The sequence below is a fragment of the Xenopus laevis genome, chromosome 6L, assembly GCF_017654675.1.
Source record: "Xenopus laevis strain J_2021 chromosome 6L, Xenopus_laevis_v10.1, whole genome shotgun sequence".
NCBI lineage: Eukaryota > Metazoa > Chordata > Amphibia > Anura > Pipidae > Xenopus > Xenopus laevis.
In genome coordinates this window covers 126,823,999-126,843,502 of record NC_054381.1, presented here as the reverse complement: position 1 = coordinate 126,843,502, position 19,504 = coordinate 126,823,999, and the positions used below count along the sequence as shown (strand labels likewise).

The following is a 19,504-nucleotide window of genomic DNA, read 5'->3' as shown; positions in this document are numbered from 1 at the left end:
CTGACAGCATTAATTTTCAAAGAATTGCCTTTACAGAGCTGTCCGACATCAGCCCTCCAGCAATTAGAGCTGAGGAAACCAGAGTGTGAGCTGGTTGGCACCAATTGTTCCCTGATTTGACAGTTTGAGGATGAGTCTGGCTGAATTTAAAGAGTCCTTGCAGAAGCCTTTGTGCTTGTGTGAAATCCCAATGTGACGGCAAAATGACTCAGGGCGGGAATGGAAAAAAACGAAAGAGAGGGAGCCGCACATGCTATACATGCAAAGGGGAGTTTACCCCATGTATTCTGAGCATTTGTTTGACCTGCCAACTTTGTGGTTGGAATAAATATTATAAGACACCCTTTTGAATGTAAAGTGTGTTCACCTATCATTTGTACTGTCTAAGAACATCTACAGAAATTATTACCTTTTCAACCTATTCCCCATGATTAAAGAGATACTGACTCCAGAAATTAAACTTTTTTTTACACCTATCATAATATTATCTTTGCTATTCATAATTTTGCCATGAAAGTATTTACCTGGTGCTTTCCATCTTATCCCCTAAGTCCCTATACGAGGGAGCTGCCATATATGTGCGTCAGTAGTTGTTAGCATTCAAAACAAATGACATGATGGGAAGGGACAGTCAGGTTGGCTAAACAGTCAGGTTAAGTAATAATTACTTACAAAACATAACATATCCTATAGGTAACTTTTAGAGGGTTATTTATTAAACCTCAAATTTATCTGGTCGGTCAGGCTTTTTGGGCCAAAAACTTGAATTTTTCATGGAAAAAAATTATTTTTTTACGATTTATTATACCGCAATGCTGCAAAAAGCCTGAATCCGAAAATCCGCCATCTCAGTATAAGTCAATGGGAGAGGCACCATTCTTGTGCTGAGTTTAGCCCAAAAATCTCAAAAATTCAGGGGTTTTGGGCAAAAACCCAGAAAAAAAACTGAAACTGACGATTCGGGTTTTCACTCTATTTTATCTTTTTTTTCCAGACCCAATTAATTTGAGTTTTTTAATTAATAAATAAGGTCAAATCAGGCATGGGAGTTTGGTTGTGTTTTTTTTTAATAAATTAATTAGATAAATTTAGAGTTTCTCCTTAATGTACATTAATATTTTGAAGAGTATTTATTTATTGTCATTATCGCTTTAATATGGATTAATGAGGATTACAAGCAGGATATTTTAATAAGACACACTTTTTGCAGATGCCACACATTGGTGCCTAGATTAACTCTATGTAGAATTAGTGCTGCTGAGTGGTAGTATCTTAGAAGTTTCCTAATACAGTCCATATGACGGTGAGGATCACAGTAGTGTTAGAGTTTGCAGAAAACAGGTTTATGGAAGTTTATGTACATTTCAATTACTTTAGGCAGCTTCTGGATAAACTGACTTCCTCCTGTTAGTGATCTATATAACCCTGTCCTCTGCTTAAAACTCACAGCATTTAGCTGTTTTAACTATTATCCTGACTGCCTACAACTCCCAATGTCCTCCTAATGCTGGGAGTTGCAGACTACCATTGAACTGAATTGTAGGAAGTCCTAGAGTACTAGAGATTGATTATGCCTTTTTGTTTGGTGATTTTAACCCAGAAATAGGTCCACAATTTTGAATCAAGCTTCTATTTAGCAACTGCAGAGGTCAATATATATCATAGGCAGATAACAGACAGAAATAAAGTAATCCTAAATATATAGTTACAAAACAAAAATAATGTTATACTTTCTAGAATCACAGATAAAATTTAAAAGAGGGTCTCACCTTGCACTGTAAAGATCCTGTCTACTCCTCTCAGTTATTCCCAGGTAGGATGAGGGGAGTCAGTGGAGCAAACAGGCTCTGGTTACTTTTTAGTCACTTTGTAATTCTATCTATTAATTCTCTTGACTACCTAAGAAGTACTGAAACATTAATGAGCCCAGGTTTGTGTTGTGATGTAAGCAGTATTCATGACATGTACAGTGCATTTCCCCTGCTTGGGAAGAAAATAAAAACTACGTTTATAGTGCATTGCCTCAAAGTGTTCATTTATATATTTTTTTCAGTGTTTTCAATAGACTACAACACTATTACTTTAGGGTGAAATGAAGAAGCAGGACGAGCAGTAAACATAAATATTTTAGAGTGCAAGCTGCAATGAGCAGAGCCCTCTGTACCTCCTGTATTTTTCAGTATTTGTGTCATTTTGCAAAAAAGGGGTTATGTAATAAAATACACTAAGTTTGCCCAGGAGCAATAACCCATAGTAACCAATCAGCAGGAAGCATTTACAGGTCACCTGTTTAAAAGCAAACATCTTATTGGTTGCTATGGATTTATTATATATGGGGGTTGATGTTCTATTGTAAAGCGCTGCGGAATAGGATGGTACTTCATAAAAGGTGCCTTTGTTATAGAGGATTGATAGTGATGTAGCACAGAATTCTATAAGGCACAGACATTGTGGATCAAAATAGCAGATATTATAGGGTGTAAGGAGCGCTCGCCAGCACCAAGATGGCAGCATCCAGGGGGAACCAAGTGGACTTTGGACTACAGAGCTTCAGAACGGACGCTGAAGTCTAAAAATTCAACTAATAAAGATCGCCAGAGGCCTGCAGTCATTGCCCGATTATAGGTTCAACTCTATTGTGTTCCTGGGTGTGTTATTATTTTAAATTGTAATTCCTGATCTTGATTCCGGCTTGTATCCTGACTTAGAACCGTTGCTGTTTGAATTGACCTTTTGCCTGGATTTGACTACTCTCCTTCTTAACCCCTTGTTACCACGAACTGTGTTTTGGAGCCTACAGCTTCTTCCTTGGTCTTCAACTCCAACCGGAGCCTTCAGGCCCTGAAAAAGGGCTGATGAGGGAATTCAACAATGAACTATGAGCAGCCTATGGAGTAAAGTTCATGATAGAAGCAGGCAACAGAGAGGGTTGTAAAGGCACAGACATAACTGAGATGCGTTTTATAATAAGATTAGATTGGTTGAATCTCTACTTCCAGTTTAAACTGAAATTCTCCACCTAAGACATGGAGTTCTCATGCCCCTGAACTAAAGTAATATTTGCCTGTGTTTCTACATAACCGCTACAATATTTTCAGAATACGGGTATGGACCTAAGATCCATTATGCTCGGGCCTGGAGTTTTTCAGAATAGGGGTCTTTCAATAATTTGGATCTTCATGCCTTCAGACTACTACTTTTAAACATTAATTAAACCCAATAGGCTGGTTTTCCTCCAATAATAATTAATTGTATCTTAGTTTGGATCAAGTACAAGTTACTGTTTTATCAGTACAGAGAAAAAAGTAATGGTTTTTAAACATTTTAATTATTTGATTAAAATGGAGTCTATGGTAGATGGCCTTCCCATAACTTGGAGCTTTCTGGATAACAGGTTTTCTGGATAACGGATCCCATATCTGTATTAAGTAACAAGGGCAAAGATATGCACCAGTACAGTTATCCATAGCAACAAAATGTCAGTGGGGTTTTATTCATCTAGTGCCTTGAGTAAGGATGATTTTTTTGCTGTGGGCTAAATATCTGCCAATGTTATTATATTGCTATTAAGTTGATTGTGTAAATATTTACTCCTTGTTGTAGGTAGACTTTCTGAATTCAAACATACTGCTGTGAGTTTAGTTTATACATTCCTTTTGTCTCTTCTCTATAACAAAGTCAATGATATTAGCAGAACCTTTTTCATTATATGTTCTCTAAATTAAGATTTGGCCCTTTCTTGCCTTATGGACATCAGCACAGCAGCACAGACTCATTATTGCTTTGATGGGAATTTCTGACAGATCACCCTGCTATGTTGATATTGACAAAACACCTAATGTCACCAGCTTCTAGTATCTAGGTTCTAGGCAAGGGCATTTTGGGTGGTGCTTCACGAGGAAACTTCGGGGGGGGGCGATTTGTATGCTATCCCACTGGCGATTCGCATTCTTGCCGGCAGGAAGGCATTTGGGAGATTAGTCGCCGCAGTTGAGAATATTTGTCGCTGGGTGACTAATCTCTCCACCTTCCACCACCCTTAAACCTATGGGTCAGGACCCACGACCGACGTTCTATTCAGAGTAGATCTTTGTGCCTGTCATGTCTCCAGCATAAGCTGTCATCATAAGCTGTCATCATGTTGTTATATTTCATTGCTCCTTTGACGAACTACCTGTGCTGGATGCTTCCTGTAATTGCGCAAGGCCACTTGCTGTATTTGCTCTGCACCTCCACATGGCTTATGGCAGAACTGCATTTGAATCAGGACCATACTCCCAACATGGGACCTAAAACAGTGCCTAATGGGAGTTAGGACTCTATTTTAAAGACCATGCTGTGGAAGAAGCACACAGTTCTGCATTCTCCCTTTATGGCAGCATCGCTGGTCAGCAAATAGACTGAAAGTTGCACCAAAACACCTTTACAACTGCCGGTATCCCCAGAGACAATTACTGTATATATATTTCATACCAGCTAATGTTTATGTTGCAGTTATGTACTCTTACATGTTTTATATTATTGTTCATTGCAAACATACTTATTGTACTTTCTGTATTTGTTACAGTTTCACCTCTCCACTCAGCTCTTTATCTATTCCACTTGCCTATTCAGTAAAATCTGCAGACTCCAAGCTCAGTCTCTTTATTGGATTGTGGGGAGGTTTAGCTGCATGTCGAACTACACACTGCCCCAGGGTAATACATAGGGAGGACAGAACTGTGCCCCCAAGTAAAATATTAACATTTCTTGCCACAACAGACACAAGTCAATAAGCTGTTTCCCTTATACTGATAAAGAACGTAAAAGGGACAGACAAGGAAAAGAATTACCAACAGTCCAGCAAGAAACATGTGCATGCAAATATATTGAGGTTATCTTTTCTGGTAAAATATATATTCATTTCTGTTAAGGTATGCTTCTTATTACTTATAAAGTCTTTGTGATCTCAAGTAGAATTGAGATCACAATCCCCATGTTTTTTCCCCATAATGCTGTGTTTTTTCACAGATTTCCAAAATCGTTGTGGTCACAAGAAGGTGTTTCCCCTAATGCAATTGTGCACATACTAAGAGTTTTCCAAGTCTACTTGGTGTTCAACCCATGAGTGACGTGTGTACTTGATGCTGATGCGAGTGCTCTACACTTTTTTTTGACACGGGATGTAAAGGGAACCCTGGAGCTACCATGTGGTCTGTAGTTAGTGGTAGCTCCATCCTCTGCATCAGTAGGCACAGCAAAGCTCAATTTATAACTGCACAAAGGGTGGGCCAACAGTGCTTTATTTAGAACCAATGCAACCCTAGGAACCAGGGCCAAGCCAAACGGGCGCCGTAGGCAACCCGGCCAACCACCATGTTTTCCCCCTTGTGCATGCGTGGCAGAGGCGAGGGAAGGAAGGGGAGAGTGGCAGAGGGGAGTGACTAGGGGTAGACAAAAGACCCATTAACAGGTACCTAGCAAGTGCCCCCCTGTGAGGAATTACACATGCGTCCTGTTCGGCGCAGGCGCGGGCGCGCGACGCGGGACGCCGGCGACGGTCGCAGGCGCGAAGGCGCCGGCAACGGTCGCTGACGCAAGGACGCAGGCGAAAACGCCTGAGATGGACGTGCTGGCATCAGTTCCGCGACGCCAGCGTAATGACGCCAGTTTGGCGCCAAAGTAACAATACTTAAACCAAATCCAGACTGAGATGCATTGCCTGGTTATTAGGTTGTTTGACTGAAACCCTAGCGTCTCTATATTCTTGAATTCCTGTTGTTGACCATTGCCTGTTCCCGGATTACGATTTCTTCTGCCTGTCTCGACTCTTCGGCCTGTCTCATCGATTACGAATCTCGCTGCCTGCCTTTTGACCTCGGACTTCCTGACTACGACTTTGCCTAATCCTTTTGTACTTCGCTGATCGTCTCATTGGCTACTCTCCACAACCCTGCTCCCTGTTCCACTCCAGGTGGGTAGCGGTTGTGTGAGGCGCTTGTGGGTTCACTATCTACGGCTCCTGCTCCTTCTACGACTGGATTATACTGGTAAGCTTCACACCCCCCTATCATCACATCCTAGGCAGGTGCCTCTTCCACCTACCCCTAGTTCTGGCCCTGCTAGGAACCAGACCTAACTGCACCCCCAGCTATCAGTAGTGACATCACTTCCACTACATATGATGTCACACACAATGTGATGGGCGAAATCTAACCCTCAACCAGCTCTGCTGCCAGATCTACACAGGTAGTCTCTAGCAGTAGTAATAAAACAGTAACTTGGACACTAAGATATAATTAAGCCTATTGGGTGTGTTTAATGTTTGAATGATTTTTTTTAGTAGCCTTAAAGTATGGAGATCCAAATTATGGAAGGGAAAACCCCAGGTCCAGAGCATTTTGGATGGCCGATTCCATAACTAACTAACTATATATATATATATATATATATATATATATATATATATATATATATATATATATATATATATATATATATATTATTCCTGGAAGCATGAGTGCACACTGGGATTTTAATTAAAAATCAAAAATTTATTAAATTACATTAAAACTGGTCAATGTTTCGGTCCACCTCTAGGACCATTATCAATATATATATTTGATGTTTGTGACCCCACAGATCCAACACCTCAAAGGCTGGCTGTGGACCCTACTGCCAATGGCTGGTTTTTCTAACATATTGTCCATGTTTGAGATCTACTGTACAATGGATCCTGTAAAGTCTTCCATTGGTAAAAATGGGTGAAGGCCATTCATGGCAAACTAAAACCATAGTAAATAGACATGTAGATATGCAATGAATTAAATGAAAACTATACCCCCAAAATGAACACTTAAGCAACAGATAGTTTATATCAAATTGAAAGACATATTAAAGAATCTTACCAAACTGGAATATATATTTACATAAATATTGCCCTTTTACATCTCTTGCCTTGAACCACCATTTCGTGACTCTATCTGTGCTGCCTCAGAGATCACCTGACCAGAAATACTACAACACTAACTGTAACAGGAAGAAGTGAGGAAGCAAAAGGCAGAACTCTGTCTGTTAATTGGCTCATGTGACCTTACATGTGGTTTGTATGTGTACACAGTGAATCTTACGATCCCAGGGAGCGGCCCTTATTTTTTAAAATGGCAATTTTCTATTAATGATTACCCAATGGCACATACTAGTAAAAAAGTATATTATTATGATAATGGTTCATTTACATGAAGCAGGATTTTACACATGAGCTGTTTTACTCAGTATCTTTTAATAGAGACCTACATTGTTTGGGGGGTATAGTTTTCCTTTAAATGAATAATCAGAATAAAACATTTGATTCTCTGCAAAACCCGGGAAAAATACACTTTATATATTTAATATGCTAATGTAAAAAAATAATATCTCAAGTAATGAGCTTTTCTTTTCTTCTTTTTACTAAATTCAAACACTATTGTAGTGTCCAACTGTATCCAACTCTTTAGACTTCTTGTTTCATAATACTGTTTCTTGTTCTAAAAACAAAGTATTTAACCACTCAAAGGGGGATTTTATATGATGACAGCTCTCTCTAGTGGTGCAACCAGTTCTTGCATGCTGAAGCAGAACTGAAATTCTAAAAAACAAATAAATATACTGTATATATTAGACAAAATGTTACATTCTAGTGAACTGAAAAGGCATAGCCTGTCTGATATTTTGGGGTATTTGGACATGTCGGCAGGACTTAAAGAGCCATATAGTAAATTTAAATCTATGGCAGATGAAACTAAGTAAATAACTTCACAGGCAAATAAATATCGGCTGCTGGAAGATGAAGGGGAGGACATCACAACCTTCATATGGCATCTGTATAACTACATATAGCATCCAAACTACAATAATGGAATGCCAAAAAACAGTCCTGGATGTTATAGGGAAATGGAGGCTACAGTAAAATGTGTCATTTATGCTGCAGAACACAGAGTGCACATTGAAAAAAAGGCTACAAGTGGGCATAGTTTTGCACTTTATACACTGCATTCTGTCCGGAGGCCTCTGCACTCTTTAAGGTGGGGGAGGCATGTAGGTCTTCCCTAACTTGGCCCTGTCCTTACTGCCTGGCTTGCCCTAAATCTAGGTTTATCATCAAAGCACTATTAAGATAGACACAAGACCAGAAGGGGGTTAACCCTTAGTATGCCCAGCTAGGGTACATCTCGGACCACACGCAGACTTTGGTTTGGGCACATTTCCAAAGCCCTTTTAAAAGTTCTATCCAAGTGAGGCTGGTGGGAGGAGGCACATAGTTGTCCCTTAACTTGTGCATCATTTAGGGAGCATCTCAGACCACAGCAGGGAAACTCACTCAGGGCTGCTCTGTATATAGTGAGATGGCCAAAAAATATTGTTGTGTTTCAAAGATGCAACTTAATGGGCGCCAGTAATTCTTTAGAAGGTATATTTATTCATGCCACAACTGAAAGGTATGCTGTTTGGTAATACAGTGATAATGCAATAAAATGAGCAATCAGGCAAAATGACAAAAAACGGGAAATAATTCAGTTTAACCTTTAAGAATATGAGCAATGCTTTATGGACTAACGCAACCAGGTCTGCTAATGAAAACTGCTTATAGAACAGGAATCCTCTCTAAAGAAAAAATACTACTCATCACATAGGCCAACATGCTGGGAATACTGGGTTGCCAGTCACTTAAATGTGTACGACCAGAGCACTAACCCACTCCTGCTTGGGCTGCTTCACTACCCTGATGGCACTAAATAGGTGCTGACCTACTTGTGAGGGGGTGGAAGGTGATGTTATTTTTTTGTGTGACAAAAATGTGCATGTATGTAAAATGTATATATGTTTAAATGTGTTGGATGTAATTTCTAGTAATCACCATTAGATGGCATTAGATGGCAGAAGTCTTTAATTTATTTTTAGGTGTAATTTATACCCCGGACACCAGAGTGGGACATTCACTAAGATTCGTTATTGCGCCAGCATCCGCTTCGCCACGCTTCGCCAGGCGTATTTTCACCAGCGCTACGCAAATTCACTAAAATCCGAAGTTGCGCTCAGGGGAAGCGTAAGGTTGCGAAGTTGCGCTAGCGTTAATTCACCATGCAAAGCTAAGTTACGCTAGCGATACTTAATTTGCATACGGCGACAAATTCAAGTTAGAATGGAGGTATATGTAGCAGCACTACACAAGCCTGGGAAACCTTCAAAACAGCAAATAAAATGTTTATTTTGCCCTACACATGTGCCCACTGTATAGTTAAGGTGCCATGAGTTAGGAAATGTAGGGGGGAAGGAGGGTAGCCCCAAAAAAAATTTCGATCTTTTTCAGCCTATCACCACCAGCGTTTTTTGTGACTTATATAATTTTTTAACTTTTTTTGAAGCAATCCCTATCTACTCTATTGCACTTCGCCTGGTCTGAGGTGGCGAAGGAAGTCTGGCGTAAAAGGTAGCGTTAGTGAATTTGCGTAGTTACGTCGGTTGCGCAAATTCACCAGGCGTAAGGGTGCGAAGTAACACTAGCGAATTTACTCCAGCATCCGTTAGTGAATCAGCGAATTAACGAAAATGAGCTACGCTGGCGCATTCACGCTAGCGTTAGGCGCTTCGTGAATTTGCCCCATATAGCGTTATAAAAGGAGGTGCACTGCTTAGGTGAGTTTCTTGATGGGAGGGCATGGCCCAAGCAACATCACCTGGCTGGGAAGGTGGAGACCCAAAACAGTAGATAGGAGAAGTTAAAACAGGAAAGATGAAAAGTGAGCGAGCACTAGGTGCACGAGATAGTGAGGATATTAAGTAAGGGCAGTTGTGGCCTCAAGGAGGAAGTGGAATTCGTTCCCTATGGACACTCCGTAAGTGAGGGAACCAGTGACAGTTTAGGACTAAGTAACAAGGACACCAAGGCTTCAGGCCAGGATTTGGATAAAAAGAACCTAACCTGGAAGAGTGGAGAGGTATCACCCTGAAGGTATCGGACCACTATTGGATAGTGGAGGGATACAGGGGGAGAATATACGAGACCACTAGGCGGTTAGGTGGGATCCAAAGTCCTAAGGAAGGTCTGGAAGTCCCTCCTAGACACTCCTATGACACAAGCAGACTAATCCTAGCTAAGAAAGTACCGGAGGATTCCCTAGGGAACTAACCCCTATGCAGGATTTATTGTGTCTCAATATTTGCTTGTAGCAGTTCCCTGTAGATCCCAGGGGGAAGCAACCCCCTCCGGACCTTTATATCAAGCTTTGGAATTCACAATTCTTTCCCCCAGAAAGAGTGGATGTTTGTATTTTTAACTTTGCTCCGACAGGTGAATTTTAGATACACGAGCAAACAATACAGTGACACCTACTGGCAACATGTCTGATAGCTGACAAATTTAATTCTGTTACCAGAAATTAAAATTTACAAATGTGGCTCACCCAGTGCAAAGTTGGACCTGGTGTGCAAACCCCAGGGCTATCACGTTCAGGTGCAGCCTTAACACATCTAAAGCATATAGTGAAAATTATCCGCAGTGAATGTACCACAGTCACCGATGGCAACCCGTGTTGGACTGGTCCACTGGGATACCAGGAAAAGTCCCGATGGGCCCAGGTGTGGCCCTCATTCTGCTAAACATTTGGCCTATTTCATGGCCATTCCCTATTTTTATGAGAACAAAGAGGCTAAATAGCTGGAAAAATAAAGTATAGAATGTAAAGAAAAGAGACTAGGAGAATAGAGGTTGAGTGAGGAGAGGAAGAAAAATAGTACTAAGAGTGGGCCCTTGGTCTAAGATTAATTGGTGGGCCCCTGGTCAAAGGTTTTTGGGTGGGCCCCTGGTGTCCCAGGCTGACACTGCCCATGGCTTGGGGAGTAATATCGATATTTGTAGAAAAATACACGCACTCCAGGAGCCAGTCAGTGCCGATAAAAAGAAACTTTATTCTAAACGAGCTAAAACAACGGTCCTAACGCGTTTTGTATCCGAAGATACTTAATCATAGGTACAATTTAAAACACAAGAAATTTAAAACAGCTGTTACAAGAAATTTAAACTGGTAAAAAGGATGTGACGTACACTGCCAACGTCACATCCTTTTTACCTGTTTAAATTTCTTGTGATGGCTGAACACAAACTCTTGTAGCAAAATCCAAACTGGGGGCTAGTTTTTTGGGAGCAATGATCATGAACTATGGGCTAGTTGCAAATATGTCTTTATTATTGTGATTGGCCAGCAGAGGGTGCTACAACCCCATGCCTACCTAAACGCTTCTTCTATTATTATTATTATTATTATTATTGTTATTATTATTATTAATAACATGTATTTATAGAGCGCTAACATATTGTGCATTGATGATACGACATTAACCACCTTAAACTCACAGAAAGGTTAGAAAAAGATCCATCGTCACCTTTATTACATTACATGATTCTCTGCTTGTGAATTAAACATATTTCATTTTATTCAGAAGCATTTATACCATACTTTCTGGCATTCCTGATATAATAATAAGTATTTATTAAAAAGTGTACCCCAAACCAACTCCTCAATCCCACCCACTTTCAGGGCAGCCCACACAATTTACTTTATACCAGGTGCTCCCAACATTTTTCCAACAAGGCTTCACATGTTTCAAATATTCAGAAACCAAGGTAGAGAGCTTAAAACCTCGAACACATACCTTTGCGGTACCAGGTGCTGTACTGAAGGACCCACGCCTGTTACAGGGCCAAATTATCCAATCAGAGCAGATATCAGCAGCACACCGTGGATATGAATAAACGTGAATTTTATTGCATCAAATCATTTCAAACAGGGCAACGTTTCGGGCCGCCCGGGCCCTTTATCAAGCCTCAGGCTTGATAAAGGGCCCGGGCGGCCCGAAACGTTGCCCTGTTTGAAATGATTTGATGCAATAAAATTCACGTTTATTCATATCCACGGTGTGCTGCTGATATCTGCTCTGATGTTTCAAATATTCGACACCCAGGCTCATCCATTTGAAGTCAGTACTGTTAAGCCAGCCATACCTGCAAACTCAACTAAATTTGCCAGGATGGTCCCAAACAGACACCAAGGGGTATGGCTTACCCAAATATGGTTAAGAAAGGAATTGCCCAGGACATACAGTAGCTGGCTGGGTGAAAACGTAATTTTAAAGAGTTGGCACTTGGCAAGTATGGCATCTGGAAACATTGCTGTTTTACATTTTGAACCTCATTAGGAAAGATTGTATCCAAAACAAATTGTATATGAAAGCCTCACTTACAAATGTAACTGCAAGTGTGGTGTACTAAAATGCTAAGTTATTGCATGTACTGACACAATTCACTATATGAGGGTATTTGCACCCTGAACACCCTCATATAGTTGAACTGTATCCTGCTGTAAAGGAATAGTGCACGAGTATGCCAATTGACACTAGGAATCCTGATATTAACCCCTAGATGTGGTTGTAATTCCTTGGTTCAAACAGTGAGCTGCATAAATATCTGGCATAGGCTTGCATCAATCTAATTGTGCTAATGCAACCCTCATGTCATCCCCACTCTGAAAAATCTGTAACTCACACCTGATTCATGTCAACATGCAAGGTAATTAGCTTGCGTTTTGGTGTCACTATGCAAGCTGCCGGAGTTGAGAGAAGATGCTATATGGGGGGGGGGACCCAGTAAATTGTGTCCGAATTTCACCACATGAGGGCACTGTGTTCTCTGATAAACATGAGGCTGAATGTACTCATCAGAATCTCAATATTAGTAGTTACCACTCAGCATGCAATTATCATTATTTAATAATAAACCTAAAAAGAGTGATATGGGGGTTATGTAATATACGGAGCAGTGTTTGCTCAGTTCCTGTTACCCATAGCAACTAGGTAGCATTTACTTGTCACACTTGTAAAACTGCTTTGGTTGCTATTGGTTACTGCACCCAGGAAAATATTGTGCCATATATTATATATGGGGTATGAGCAATAAATGATATCTAATGAAATTAGTCACAGACAGTACTGGCCTAAGGTTGAGGGCTCTCACGACAAGAGCCTGCCCCAGCATTAATCACACACAGAGACCCTGAGATTACGAAACTAGAGGAAGTGGGAACCTACCTCCCACCATTATGCCCTGGACACTTACCTCTCTGCCTACTCCTAGTTCTGGCCCTGGTCACAGAAGCTTCCCTCCCTTAGGTGATGTAGAACTAATAACAGATCTCCATCAGGGAGTAGGTGGCCAGCTCACCAGCTGTGGAAACTACACGGGTCGGTACCAAGTGCCCAGTACCTGGTTAGGGGGGGTACATGTCCCAGGCCCAAATGTGGCCCTCCCTCTGAAAATGCTTTGTGGGTGTTAACTTGCTGGAGGGGCAAAAGTAGCAATCTGTCAGGTGAGGCACCAAGGAGGGACCAAGGGTTCACCCCGTAACATGATGTTTATGGGAGAGTAATATGTCACAGTCTCCCTACGTTTCATCAACCAAACACAGAATAATGTATGCAAGGTATACACTTTCCTCTTATTAAAGCACATTTTAGGCATGCATACAAAAATATGTGCAACACTTAGGGGGGAATGTAATTAAAGTCGCAAAGAGAAAAACAATTTGCACCAATAAGAATAAAAATCCACATCTCGCAATGTAATATTGTTCCTTAAACTGTTATTGCTTTGCGAAATTTTAATTGCGCACTCATAAGAAGTGCTTGAAGGTGTCCTAATCTTTTGGAGCAAACATAACGACTTTTTCAGTAAGTTTTATTACATTTAATGCCCATTGGTCGCAAACTATAAAATTCGATTGTCGGAAGTGGTCCCTAAACAGTTTCCGGATTTGCGCAAAGCAAAATTTGTTCGCACAAAGGCATAACTTTTTGCATTGTGAATAGTTTTTCAGTTACACTCCCCCTTTAGGGTGTTATTTATTGCATTACGAATGCGAACTGTAAAATCTGAATTTTTAGTGCAAAAAACTCAAATTTTTTGTGATTTATTATACCCCGAGGATGGAAAAAGTCAGAATCCGAAAATCTGGCATCTCAGACCTGCCGAGGTTGTTTATAAGTCAATAGGAGAAGTCCCGAAAGGTACCCTGATTTGCGCTAGGTTTCGTGCAAATATCCGAAGATGTTGTGATATTTGGGCAAAAATCCCAAAGAAATCTGAGTTTTCTAGCGGAAAATCTGAAAAATTTGTATGATTTGAATTTTCGTTCAATTTTTTGTACAGTTTTTTCCCGCACTGGAATTTTTTTTGGAAAATGTATTGAAAAATAAAGGGAAATAACCTGTGCGGATTTGGTCAGAGTATATTTCAAAAAATAATGAGATAAATTCGGATTTTGATAAATATCCCCTTTAAGCTGGCCATAGATGTAAAGATTTTTAAAAGATCCGATCATCGCGAGACCACGATTATCTCGAAACGACCGTATGATCATACGAATTGTCCATCAACTAAAAAGACCAATTTGCCAGGAAAACAAAAGGGAGCTGCCTGCTTGGCCCTGCAAACATAGATAGATTGCACTGGGACCGACAAAGATTTTTTAACCTGGCCGATCAATTTCGTGACAGATGTCGGCCGAAAAATCGTAAGATTTTCGAACGTTTGAATCCCACTAACCGCACGATAATTTGATGGATTGGTCGGACTGCGCTGAAATCGGTCAAACTGTACAATTTGTCTACATTATTCCTCTTCTGGTTTTTTTTATACATGTGACGTTCACATCACTAGCTGATCTGGTCTGGCTGCACTTAATTTGGTTTGCAAATATATACCAGCTTAACTCTACAGTAGAAAGGCTCCTTTCATTAGCTGGAGACTTTTAGGCATCCATTATATTTAGAATTTGGGTACGCTTAAGTCATTATACTATCACAACATACAGTACATTTACACTATGGAGTGTGTGCGCAGTAGTGGTATGTAGTGGGGTAAATTCGGATAATCTAACCGGCCAGCTGGCGTTTAATGAACCTTGTAGTAATATATTCTCAATACATATTAGTTTTGATTAAAGTAAAACACTGAATGCATTATGTGGCAAGTTCAGTATGCATTAAACATGGTTTGCTCTACATTTATACTTTGTGTTATGGGGCATAAAATATAATGTTGGCTCTGCATTTATATTATGTGTCATGGGGCATTAAACATAATATTTGCTCTGCATATATTTATACATTATGTTAAACCGTTAAAAATGGTTAACTTTGTAAAAGAAGCCCCTACGCTTGAATCAGTGCTTTTCTATGCGAGCACCCAGAATCACTCGAGAATCATTGCTTTGTTTTTACAAATTTGGGAAAAATGAAGTGATGCGTATGTTTTCCCACCAGCAATTTACCTGATTGCCGATGGAAAATAATTTCTGGAGATTAGTTGGCAATGGTAAAGCAGATTTATTGAGGGAGCTGTGTAATAACGGGCACAAAGTGTTCCCCAGTTCTAGTAGCCCTACAAGCAGCATTTACCGTTGTGTGAAATAGGCACCTGATTGTCATGGGATGCAAGATCTGCAACAAACTTTGGGCTTCTTGTTACATAACCCCCTTTGTCTGCGCAGGGTAATTGATGCCATTGTGTTTTATTGAACATTTAAAAGAAAAACAATGTGAGTGCAAACGTTACGTAGATACAGTCGGCAGGTATTGTTTCCATTTAACGGACCAAGCCATATGCTATCTCTGCATCGCCTGCCATAGGTATTGACACATAGTGACCCACTGAGACCTGCACGCCCTCTGCCCTTGGCTGTCAGGATATTTGCGTTGGTTTTAACATTTGTAATCTCTCCCACTCTGCTATCCAGTCTTACCAAGGAGACAAAACAATAGATTCACAGATAAAATATCTCAATCACTTTGAAACAGAAAATGTTTAAAGTTCATTTTAACAAAGACACAAACATGCAGTGTTAATGTTCTTCTGGGCGCAGCATTTACATGTACCCAATAATTTCACAATTTTACCTACATTTAGTAAGAGCCCTATTGTTAGCAGTACATGTGGCATTTTTGCAGGCAGTGTAAATTTGCCATATATGACACTATCCTTAGGGTTCTGGCTTGTTGCTTTTGCAATCACTGCTACAACAATCATAACACACTACTGCTACTTGTCCCAACTGTAGGTCGATTATTTTATTTGGGCAGTTGGTGTTATTTGAATTCAGCAATATGTATTTTTTCAAACCTGAAGGGAACTAGACCCTGCAGGGGGCTGTCCCTTTACCAATTGACAGTGGGTAAGGCTAGGGTCACATTTAGCGGAGTTCAGCCTGTAGAAAAATGATGGCCGAGAATTCTCTCCTCCGCCTCAACTGTGCTATTTCATGTGCCTTCACCTGAATACATTGCCTTGGCTCGGGTGCAGGCAGAAGTGATGGCTTTCAGCACAAAATAAGAAATCTTTTGTTTCAGTGCCAAAATCTGTCACCTTTAATTGCACCCAAGGCAATGTATTAGGGTGCAGGCACATCAAATTGAGGAGGAATGGATTCTCAATCTCAGGCTGAGATCCACTACTATTGATATGCTGGTCAACAAAATAATGACCTGCACCCAACCCCAACCTGAGCCCTCCCAACCCAAACCCTACCCAAAGGGAAGGGGCAGGCCGGTGCATGCCTATAAATAGAGAATTTATGGAGCAGGCACTCAATGAAGGCAATCTTCCACCAGGCAGATAAATATCAAAGTGAAGTTTATTACGTCCACAGCCGCGAAATGCGTACCCGTGTGGTGAGTTACTTATTTCTACTTGCAGACCCTAAACTACAGTTTCATTATTGATATAAATAGAGACTGTTGGAGGTGAAAACCAGCAGAGTAAGGTCATGGGCAGGGAAAGCGGAAGAACAAGCTCAGCCAAAAACTACCCAAGACCCAGCAAACCTATGTGGATTTTGGTCTGATCCCTCCTGACCTGTGGCCCAGCTCACAAATCACTATCTGATGCATGTTACTCTAGCCTAAAACTCCAGGGGTCCCCTATATTTGGCTAATTTACAGAGCCACACAATGGGCTTGGTGGCCACCATGACTGACCATTAGTGATGAGTGAAATTTTTCAGAAGGCGTGCCTTTGCAGCGAAAAGTTTCACTGTGGAATACCAGGTGAGAAAGAACACCACAAAAAATATCAATTGAATTCAACGCATTGTGTGTGAAAAAAATTCAAATCTGCAAATTTTCATAATTTCACAATTTTTTTTCCCAGTCACTGTATGTAAACTTTGCTCTGATGTTTGGGACCCTGGTGGCTGTAGCAGCATGCACCCCAGAAGCTGATCTGGTCCAGGATTCCATTGCCATAAAAGATCCTGACAATGGATGTGATGCAGCCAGAAATGGCCATCAGCCATCATTCCTACAGTTTGTAGGCCAGGTATCCAACTGGCAGTGATGCAGTAGGGGAGAAGCAGGTAGCCCTGTGTTGGGGTCTAAAAGTAAAAAATGGAGGGAGGGGAATGTGAATTGTTTTAAAGTAGAAGGAAAGGTAAAATCACTGGGTGGAGCCCAGTAGAGCCCACATGGGATAGTCTGGACACCCCTATCATAATAAATGGCCCTTGCTTTCCATAAGGGAATATTTGATTACATAACACAATTCACTAGCACAGTGCTCTCCAACTTCTGTGGTAACGAGGACCAGAATTTTTCTGGCCTACGTGGTAGAGGGCTGATAATGGAAGCCAGTTTTGACTACTCCCTGTTTTAAACCACACCCACTTTAAACCACACCCACGTTACCACATTAATGGTGGTAGCACACCAAAAAATCAAATGGTTGTTGCTCACTGCAGCGATATCACTCATATGTGAAAAATGTAAGTCATATTAAAACAAACCCTTAAATCCATATGCCTCCATCTTCCAAGGGGGATAACAAAGTGCACCCCAGCACATGATCAAACACCTTAAGAGCACAAATGCTAACAAACCCTACCAGGCTCCTAGGCTCCCATCCCACAGGTAACGTAGGGCAGATAGAATATGGCACACACAGAGAGCATAGAGAAGGCAGAGTATGGCACACACAGAGAGCATAGGGCAGGCAGAATACAGAAGGAGACAGGGAAACCTATCAGGACCACTCTACGATGAACAGTTCATACTGTCCTACATACAGTGCTGGTGCCCCTCCAGCAGTTTGTCTGAAGTGTGAACAGGTGAACAATGTGTGCACTTTTAGTCTGGGTCTGAGGTGTGAACAGTACAGGGCTTTATGGGTGTGAACAATAGAGGTATTACAGGTGTAAACAATGCAGGAGTTTAAAATCTGAAATTAAGACTAAACAATGCAATGTAAGTAGTCACAGCAGGCTGACTTTCATGTGGGGACCACATGGGGTCATGGGCCACCAATTGGACAGCAGTGCTCTAGCACAAGCTAATGGTTACTGGAGTGGTTAGGCACAGATAGTAGCCCCTAGCCTCCTGTGTTGCTACTGTTTGCTTTGGGGATGGGAGCCTAGTGACAGAGCCTTACACACTTTTCAGAAAATAAGGTAATTACCTAGCTGTCACATACAGGCAAGAAATAGCCAGCAGCACAGTTTGTGAGACCTGCAAGGTAAATGTTTTATGAGGGTGTGCACTCTTTTTGTAACCTACTATGACAATCTGACTTATTGAACAGAAATTATACCTCATTAAGATGAATGTGCTGGACAGAAGAAATGTCAATCAGTTAGGTGATTGATGACTGATATGATGGTGCATTCCGTCAGAAGGTTCATTGTGGGAAATTCCATTCATGCAACTTGAGCTTATGCAACATTACTGTTGCCTTGTTCCATTATGAACATTATACAAGGAAGGAATTACTGTACAGTATGTTACCTGAGGTGTTGCACATTGCATTGCTTACATAGTAGAACTAAAGCCTAAAATATATATATGGCTAGAAATGCCATATTTTATAGCAGGAGAGGGGGAGGCAACGGGGCAGCAGGTCCAGAATCAATGCTGACATTTATATTCTGTATATGCAGTATATTGGGAGTTGGTCCCTAATCCCAGGTAACTGACAGCAGCCCAGAGTATGTGCAGCGAATCAGTAGAAAAGAAGATGGGGAGCTACTGGGGCATCTTTGGAGACACAGATATTTACTGCTAAAGGTCTGAGTACCTTATGCTAGTACAGAAGCCCAAAACATAATGTACAACATTTCTAGCCTACTTCTTTTTTAAGATTTACTTCTCCTTTAACAATATATTCCTCAGCACTGAATTTAAGAAGAATGGTATATATGATACATATTTCACACCTATATAGAGCAATTTAGGATGTTAAAAAGTCCCAGGATACAATGCAAAGCTGCACTCTCCACAGACTAATTACACAAAGGCTAAAATATATGTGGTAGGGCAATGTCATATTCTAGGTGCCTTTTAGTGTGATTTCTTGAGACATCTAGGGAAAGGAGATATTGTGTGAGCCACTTGTGAACTTTTGCTATATTTTATCATGAATATCATGTTCATATATCATTCTGACCATAGA

General features: G+C 40.8%; 1 protein-coding gene across 1 annotated transcript in view; it reads left to right on the top strand.

The window, feature by feature from the left end:
* LOC108705806 (traf2 and NCK-interacting protein kinase-like) overlaps nucleotides 1-18,700 on the top strand; it is a 34,652-nt gene extending 15,952 nt beyond the window's left edge. The window contains exons 16-17 of the mRNA XM_041565655.1: nucleotides 17,216-17,383; nucleotides 18,638-18,700. Coding sequence (XP_041421589.1) covers nucleotides 17,216-17,383; nucleotides 18,638-18,700 — 231 coding nt within the window. The remainder of the gene's footprint in view (nucleotides 1-17,215; nucleotides 17,384-18,637) is intronic.
* Nucleotides 18,701-19,504: the final 804 nt, after the last annotated feature.